Source organism: Cucumis melo, chromosome 11 (assembly GCF_025177605.1).
Source record: "Cucumis melo cultivar AY chromosome 11, USDA_Cmelo_AY_1.0, whole genome shotgun sequence".
NCBI lineage: Eukaryota > Viridiplantae > Streptophyta > Magnoliopsida > Cucurbitales > Cucurbitaceae > Cucumis > Cucumis melo.
In genome coordinates, this window is record NC_066867.1 from 905688 (window position 1) to 915062 (window position 9375).

The window sequence follows — 9375 nt, forward strand, 5'->3', positions numbered from 1 at the left end:
GAAAAAGAGAGAAAAAATGTATCCGATTGTGAAAGGAGTTTCAAAATTAAAGTACATTATGGAAGTTGAAACGTCCACGAAAGAGAGATAATAGAGGAAAAGATAACAACTTTACTATATGGTCCTCATGATTAATATGGTCACCAAGCACTTATGTGTAGTCTCTATCTTAGGTAGGATTAATTAAAATTAAAAGGGGAAGGGGGCAAATATTAATTAATATTATATTTCACCCCTAAAAAGTTGAATGGGTTTATCAATTTTCTATTTTCAACTTCCATATTTATTGATTATTAAAATATATTTTAAAGTTTTTTTTATAGGTGTTTGCAAATATTTACTTTCAACAATATGCAATGTGTTGCAATTATAATGTTTATCTTCTAAATATAACTTTTTGTTTAATGATTCGTTGAAAGTAGAAGTATATATGTATAATTAATCATAATGAATAACAAAATTGGTGGTCGGATTTGCAAATATGTCGTAGAAATAAATAGTTTACAAATATTATAGTTTTGGTAAGGTTAGGAGATTATAGATTTATTTGATGTTTGGAAATGATTTGATACCTTAATCTTTATTCATAGTCATGTTGATTACTATCGAGCAAAACTCACTTTGTCAATAATTTATAATAACTTGTACATTATAATAAATAAATAAATAAATAAAACAGAATATGTCGCAACGTGATAGCAACACGAAGTGGTCGAGATCCTTGTTATTTAATCTTAAAATAAATATGTTCAGAGTCGCCACCAATCATAATGAGGTGTGATTGGTCAAAAAAATGATTCGTCTACGTAAATTCAGATTTAGGTTCGGGTTTCAATGTAGAGAAGGTGTTTAGCACCACTACAAGAAATTCCATTTTCAGTGGTGCACTAGTGGTGCACAGAAAACGTTACTAAAAGTTGACAACGCGTCGCTAATAGTTTTAGCGACCAAAATGCCTTCGTCACTAGGACTGTCACAGATTTCGTGTCGGTTAAAGTTTTAGCGATGCAAGCGTTCATGCTGCAAAAGAGAAACTTTTAGTGACGTTTGTGCATTACTAAAGGCTTACTTTTAGTAACATAATGATGTTTTGAACATGTCACTAAAGGTGATGTTTTAGTAACAAATTGTATTGTTGCTAAAGGTTACTTTGAGACCGTTACAAATAGCTTTTGCGACGTATTGAAGTGTGCCACTAAAAAGTCCTACAGGTTTTTTTTTTATATATAAAAATCAATGCTTTTGCGACGTTATTGAAAACGCCAGTAAAAGAATTTTATTACATAAAAAAATAATATCTGATTAATTAATTATATAAACCTGTTATAAGATGTCAAGCATAATAATTTTAAAAACTTATCACTAAGCAACATGCAATAACACCAACTTCATCACAAGAAATATATATCAAGAAACTTCAATATCTTCATCACAACACCTATAAAAATGGAACAGGGTTTATTTTGTTTTCAAAAGATGATTGCATTCAACTCAAGAGAATATTAAAATATCAAACTTTCATATTTTAATCTCCATTATAAATGTTTAATGGAAAATTTCACGTACCTCTAAAGAATTAATAAATTCTAAAGAAAACACTACAAAATCCTTATTTTACAATTCTAATATTTTCTTAAAGATAGATTTATTAATTAGTTTTCAAAATGAAAATTTTGTGTATTTATAGAATTTAAATCATAAAACCAACAAAGAACAACTTAAATTTTATATTCATATAAAATTAGCAAAAAAAAAAACTATTGAATTTTTGCTATGCATTTTGTACTTTTTAAAATTGAGTAATAAATAAATAAATAAATAATAACAAAAGTTAACAACATCATAAACTAAACATTTATTTTTACACATTTTTCTAAGAGAAAAATGAAAGAATGCAAATTTTTTTTTACATCTTAAAATAACATGGAAATCATAATTCAATTTATATGAAATAATATAAGTATGCTAACTCGAAAATTTGAAATATTAGTTCATTATGTTTAATAAAACTGGACTCCACATGGAAATAGAAACATAAAAAAAAAATGAAAAATGAGCAAAACAATTAACATAACCAATTAATATCAAACCCAACCACTCAATCAATATGTAATGAAAAAAATTTAATAAACACAACAACAAATTTAATAAAAGGCAAAGTAAAACTAGAATCAACCAAGAATTCAACTAAAATAAATCTAATATTAGACACTAAACCGTAAATCTAATAGATTTGAAGCCAAATTTAAACTCAATTCAAAGAAATTCAAACAAAACAAAAGAAAATCTCAACGTACCCTCCCTTGATTCCTCTTGGGATTTTTATTTATAGGAGAATGAGTTAGTTTGCTTAGAGTGGGTAGAAAGCACATGAATTGTGGGACTACGTGGGAAAAGTCGCAGAATGGTTATGAAAGGAACAGAAATCGTGGGAGGGAAAGTGGGGGAGGCAGGAAGTGGTTGAAGGAAAAACTAGGAGGGAAATCCAGAGATTAAGTTTTTTTTCTTTCTATTTTGTTTTGTTTTCTTATTATTTTTTTAAAAAAAGTTAAATGCAAACCAAATTTTCTTTTATAAAAATAAAATAAAATAAATAAAAGTAAATAAATAAATGGATAAAATATGGTATCTACAACATCTTCATGGCTATCATATCATTTTATATGCATGAGAATAAGTCCACACACGATCCAAAAATGTTTTACATTAAATTTATTTAAAGATTTTTATTTAAGTATAAATTGGGGTTTGAGGATTATTGAACTTGGAACCTTTTGGTTTTCGATACCAAATGCAATTGAACTAAGTTCTTGTGTTGACAAATTAATATCAAGGTGAACTAACATTTAGTGATGTATAGGCCTTACTTGATATACCTTTTAAGCATTGATCACCTTCATGAAGTTCACCTTTTAAAGCAAATTAAATTGGAATAGGGTGAATAATTAAAGACAATACATGATCTTTTGTTTCTTGTTCTATACCGTATCCATCTCCATTTAAGTACATGCATTGAGCCATTCGAGCAAGATTCTTAGACATTTGAATGATAACTTGAGACAAAGCAATATTTTCAGCTTCGGATTCATTTAGCTTCTTCCATGTCTCATTGATCAAATGTTTTATGTAATTACGAGCATCATTCTCTGAAACTCCAGTGTCGTTCATGTAACATTGGATTGATTTTGGGACGTCGCCTCTTTTTAACTCGTCCTAAAGAGAGAAAATAATCATCGGAATATATCAATCAATATAATTAAACTTGGGGTTTCCTTTCTCCATGACAAAAATTTGATTGCAATGATCTATATATATCCAACAACCTTCATAATATATGTAGTGTTATAAAAGTAAAAGAAACATATAAGTATAAGCCATGTTTTTGCTAAATTTTACTTTAAGTCCTATATATTTCCTTCTAATTTTTTCCCCTTAATAACTTTAAATATATATACATGTTTACAATACTTATCCAATCAATATCTGCCAGATAACATTTTCCTTAAGAAAATCAATACTTCTGATATATTTCTTACCATGTAATATACCATTAAGAGCAACGATGCATGAAAATTAGCTAGCGATGAAGTATGAGTTGTACCTAAATACTATTCTACATATGCAATGAAGATGTTATTGTTCACGTACCGATGATGTTGCTAGGTCGTCTGCAAGTCGTAAGATTGTGGAGGACCAACGAATTATGTCATTGGTTTTGTCCAAGCTCTCCAACTCCTCCTTTGCTATATGAGATGTTGCAAAGACATATGAATGGACTAAAATGACAGGTCCGGATATGGAAACCCATGCATTGTCCATATATTCTTCAAGTGTTGGTTTGTAATTGCTATGATACCACTTTGCTTCTTGCAAATAGGATTTGCACAAACCTATCCACTTTAATTACCATTTTTTTTCGGAAAAAGAAATAATATTTATGTGTTAGTGAATATACAAATTTTTTAATTTTAGTATTTTCTTAAAAAAAATTAAGCCATAAACATTATTTTCATCTAGTTGATTATCTACGTTTTATATCAATGTTTTAAGAAATCATGCTAAGTTTTAAAACTATATAAAAAAAAAATATCAAAGCTTGTTCTTATCCTTAGAATTTGGCTAAAAATTCGACTATTTTAATTAAGAACGACACAAATCATTGCAAGTAAAGGTAAGAGTAAATAGTGTTATGTTCGGTTGGTCCCATTTCTTTTATTTATTTAAGTAATTGGTTAGTGTTTTTATTTATATCCTAACTAAGCAAAGTTTAGTGGTTTTGGGTTGTTTGGATTCCACTAAATTCTTTTGGGTTGGTTTTGTGGTTTGTCTTGGTCTTTTATGTGCAAGGTTGTTGCTTTTGTCGAGTGTTGAGAAAATAGTAGTGAAGAGATTGTAAAGGGTCAAAGGAATGCTTGACAGAATTATGATACTGATTTATGATATCTCACTTAGGGGGAGCATTCTCTGATATTCATGAGAATGGTTCAGAGTAGAATAATCCAAGAACGTTGTATCTATAAAACTTGGATTGACTGTGTACAAGATTATTCTATATCATATGTTGATGTTTGTATAGTTGACAATAATCTTGTACTCATGAACTATTTCATAAGACAATATATGATCTCTTCGTATAGATCTGATCAGACCCCCTTAGATGTAGATGTTGTGACATCGAAATGGGCCACCAATTTTCTTGTATTCTGTTATTATTTCTGCTTTCAGTTACTCATATTGTTTCTTCAGTTATTAGCCTTAATATTAGCTTAATTAAGACATCAAGTTAACGGTGTGTTTTTCTTCAAATGGACTTAGTTAGATTTCAAACACTAGAAACTAAGATCCCGTTTGATAACTATTTTAGTTTTTTGTTTTTGTTTTTAAAAATTAAACATATAAACACTACTTTCAACTTTCAAATTTCTTCCTTTGTTATCTAATTTTTACCAATGGTTTAAAATAAACCAAGCTATAAATTTTGAAAACTAAAAAAGTAACTTTTAAAATTTTGTTTTCATCTTTGAAACTTAGTCGAGAATTCAATTATTGTACTTGAGAAATATGCAAATATCATTATAAAAAAAATGAGCAAAAAGGTGCTTAATTTTTAAAAACTATATATAAAAAAAAACAAATGATTACTAAGTGTAGCTTTGATCTTCAATTTTGAGTTGTGAAAATTTGAAACGTAATCAATAGAACGAGAGGAAGTAGCGTTTATAAACTTAACTTTTCAAAACAAAAACAAAAAAAAACAAAAACAAAAACCAAAATAGTTATTAACATGACTTCAATTTTTTAACCCATATCTATTCTATATTACAAAAATTTAGAAATGTGAGAAATTTTAATCTTCTTACCACATTATGAAGGTATTGGATGACATCAACTTCTTGGTCCTTGAATACTTGAAAAGCCATCTCATTGATAGAATCATGAAGAGCAAGAAAACACACTTTCATGTAATAAGGAATCTCATCAATTGCATTAACATCCCATCTAAAATCATAAATTTGAAAAATATGACAAATTAAAATTAGTTGAAATTAGAAAAACACAAAAATGCCAGCTGAGGGATTCACCTCTCTATAGCATTTGTAAAGAGGTCAAGTTCATCCAACGTGCCATAAACGTCATAAATATCATCTAGTATTGTGATGAATGAATTGATCTTTGTGATCATTCTTCTAGAATATGAGAACTCGGGTTCAAATCCAGTACCTATTGTCCATAAAAAATTTGCCATTAATCTGTCTCTTGAAAAGCTCAACTTTTCCCCTAGTCGACTGCTCGTCCACCAACTTTACATGTATAAAAAAAAAATCAATAAATATGAATATGTTAAAATTAGAAAAACAAGAATAGGATTAAGAATAGTAGAGATCATAAAATAGAAAAAGAAATGAAATAACCAAAAAAATAACAAGATTTTGACAACAATATATTAAAAATCCTTCAAAACAATATTAAAAAAAAAAAACCTACAAACTACAACAAATGTCATTAGTATGCAAGTTTTAAATTGTCTTCAACTCTTGAAAGTAATTAACTCATGTTCTTACCTTGATGCAGATTTAAGATCTTCTTGGTAGATAGATTGTAACATGTTGAAATCTAATTTCGCCATTTCAAGAAGAATAGGATTCATATCCTTTTTTCTTTCATATATATCAATGAACCATCTTGCCTCCATTCTTGATGTCCTCCAATGCAATGGAAGTTCCAAAGCATGCTTTATCATGGCCATATCAACTTCATCCACCCTTGTTCTTCTCATATACTTCTCTAAATAATTGATAGCAAAACATTTTGCTTTTTCTAAAAAGTCTTCATTTTTAAACGATAAGAATGATGCTTCATATAAAGATAAAATTCCATTTATATCCCCCAAAAAGGATATATTATCGGAAATTTCTATCTCATCCTTGAAGTCACTGAAAACTTCTACAATTGAAAAAAATATAAAAAAAAATAATAATAAATTAATAAGATAAGAATGTGAAATATGACTACTACAATATTGTATGTAATTTACCTTGAGAAATCTCAAATCCATGTTGTCTAAATAGTCTGAATTCAAGAGAAGTGGCATAAAGATCCTTTTTATTGTCATCAAGATCTCTTTTATTGTATAATGTTTTGAGTACATGTTTAATTTCACTCTCAAAGTGGTATGATATTCCAAGTCTTTGTAAGGTGTCAATGAGTTCCAATTGCTCTAATGAATCTTCACTTGGTGCTTTTTTAAGCATGGCTTTAACTTCTCCGATCAAGGGATTTAATCGTTTGCCATATGTTACTCCCTAGACATGATTTCAAGTCAAATGAGATCTTGTTAGAACATTTATGGTCGAAAGGAAATATAGCACAATTTTAAAATATTATTTATAAATATAGCAAATATTAATCAGGCAACTTGTTAAATGTTGTGTTTTTATCACTTATAACAGCTATTAATAATGATAGCAATAGATTGCACATTTCTCAAATTGATAGCAGAACCACTAATAATAGCAGCTACCAATGATATAGAAGTTGATAACATATTTTCAAATTAAAAGCTATTAATGATAGTAGCTATCAGTTATATTCATTAATAGCAACTAATAGTAATTATTAGTTTTTATGCTAGGGGTTGGTTTTTTAGTTTTTTACCAACTTTTATATTATATATGTAATTATTTTATTCTTGATATTCTATTTTTCTGTGCTTAAATGCTATTTTATACAACGTGTGTTTTATGATTATTGCATCTTGAAGTCATTCTAAAATAGAGGCTTCAATCCAAATCTAATAAAGCATTACTAAAGTGGTAGATATCATGATATTATTCTGAGTAACCATGCATTGAAAATTTCTTAGAAGTGTATTCACACAAACCTTGAATTGACTGCTTAAGGATTGAATAAACTCATCTTTCCAAATAGAAGGATGATAATTTGCAGATCGTCTCACAGTGGCATTTTCACTTGCATACTGCCCTTTTATTCTCTTCTTACATTCAAACCCAACAGAGATCATGAAGTAGGAAGGGATCTATAAGAAGTCACATAAACAGAGAAAACTCTTGGAATTAATATTATTTTAAACACTTTTCTTTGTTTGTAATTATTGAATTATAGGAATATGAGGCCAAACCATGCAATGCTAATGAGCATACTGAGTGTGTATTAGTAACTATGAGCGTTGTAAGTATTAATTCTTGAATCTAACTGTGCTAAAAAGACTAAAGCTAATTGGTGAGATTGAAGGTTGTTCAATCCACATCCCTAGGTTGTGCACAAAAAATCATGTTTACTTTTTTGAATAATTAACTATAATGGTTAGCAAAATTTTAAGGATAATAATCAATTGTGTATCAACATTTTTTAAAAAAAGATTACAAATATATAGCAAAGTCAGTCTATAGCTGATAGACTCTTAAAATCTCAATATGGTCTACCAGTGGTGGACTTATATCATTGATAGACTAGATCAGATTGATTTTATTATATCTGAATATTTTTAAAAAGTTTGTTATATATGCTAATGCCTTGAATTTATTTACTATATATATTTTCAAATTTACTTTAAATTCTTTAAAATATTTTTTTTAATCAAGTTTCGAAGGTTGTATATATTTATAATATATGTTGATGAAAAGTGATAGGTGGTTGCTATATATATGGATACTATCATAAAATTTGCTCATTGAATGTACATTTAATTTGAGTTCTCTTTCATACTAAATATAGATATAGTTGTCAAGGGCTATTAAAAGCAATGAGTAGAGTTTTGAAGTCTAAGATATAATTTAAGAAGAGGAAGAGTTGAGTTGTATAGTAATATTGTTTGAAGCTGGTGATAGTTGAGTTATATATTTAACATCTACGTGTGAAGTCAATGGGCTTTCCACCCCTATTATTGTAAAATTTTGTATAGTTGATGTTACCATCTCTAGTTGAGGTTGATAGAAGGTATTCAATAGTTGTCTATTCATTACACTCCCTCTCACATATGTGGTTGAACTCAAAAGAAAATTTATTAAGTTCACTTTTTTTTTTTTTCTGAAATAGGCTAAAAATCGTGCGATTGTTTTTTAAACTTTGTTTTTGTGGATATGTGTGACTAAGTGATCAAATCTCATCACGAAATTGGTAGTAAAAATTCATTTCAATGAGCTATATTCATGATAATTGAAAGGAGGTAGTTTTGCACACAAAAAAAAAAAAAAAGCACTAAAGAAAACTACACAAATGATTAAAGTATACACATAAATATATATTACCCTTATAGAAGAAGGTCGATAGTTCGAAGATGGTCCACGAGCTCCATTGGCCAAAGGAGAATGAAACTTGAAGGTAGAAGGAAGGGGAAGGTGGAGAAGAGCCATTGAAAGGATATTTTGGTTTCTTTTCTGTCTGTTAACTTTTTGTGAAAGGCTGTGTTTTTAGAATGATCATTATATATATATATATATATATATATATATATTCTTTTGAAGGATTGGTTGGCACTTATTTGAACAACCTTATGAAATTTTCAAGTGTGTTTATTTATTAACTTGTGGTTTGTGATCATAAGCTAACGTGGGTGCAAAAATGGCCTCTTCTTATTTTCCTTAAAATTTGATGGAAATTTACAGCAGAAACTAGCGTCGGTGCAAAAATGGCCTCTTCTTATTATGACTTATGCTTCCTTAAAATTTGATGGAATTTACAAGTCTTGCAACTTTTCAAATACATATAAGAATTTGCTATGTACTTAATTAAGTCATCTTTACTTTAAGATAAACGTATAGTTCATCGGTGGTTATCTGATAAAGTTTGACCCATTTGATTATATTTATTATTTATATGTTTATATATATTTCATAATCGTGACGAATTGTGGGA

The 9375-nt window shown here is 28.4% G+C and overlaps 1 protein-coding gene across 2 annotated transcripts; it reads right to left on the bottom strand.

Moving 5' to 3' along the window:
• Window positions 1-2623: 2623 nt before the first annotated feature.
• LOC103499666 (terpene synthase 10-like) lies at window positions 2624-8919 on the bottom strand. Of its 2 annotated transcripts, none has more exons than XM_008462710.3 (8): window positions 8769-8919; window positions 7382-7537; window positions 6536-6803; window positions 6063-6441; window positions 5583-5801; window positions 5361-5499; window positions 3649-3897; window positions 2624-3213 (listed from the first exon to the last, which is right to left on the bottom strand). In XM_008462710.3, exons 1-8 carry the CDS (start codon window positions 8871-8873, stop codon window positions 2923-2925), a joined length of 1806 nt encoding a protein of 601 aa, XP_008460932.2. In that variant the 5' UTR covers window positions 8874-8919; the 3' UTR covers window positions 2624-2922. The 2 variants fall into 2 exon arrangements, with proteins under 2 accessions (XP_008460932.2, XP_008460931.2); XM_008462709.3 differs by having other exon boundaries at window positions 6063-6444.
• Between the last annotated feature and the right edge of the window lie 456 nt (window positions 8920-9375).

Excerpts from the sequence above, each read along its gene's own strand:
- LOC103499666 (XM_008462709.3), bottom strand. The coding sequence starts at position 8,873 with ATGGCTCTTCTCCACCTTCCCCTTCCTTCTACCTTCAAGTTTCATTCT. Across the intron at positions 7,538-8,768 it reads ATCGACCTTCTTCTATAAGG|ATCCCTTCCTACTTCATGAT; the intron begins GTAATATATATT and ends GACTTCTTATAG. Across the intron at positions 5,500-5,582 it reads TTTACAAATGCTATAGAGAG|ATGGGATGTTAATGCAATTG; the intron begins GTGAATCCCTCA and ends TTATGATTTTAG.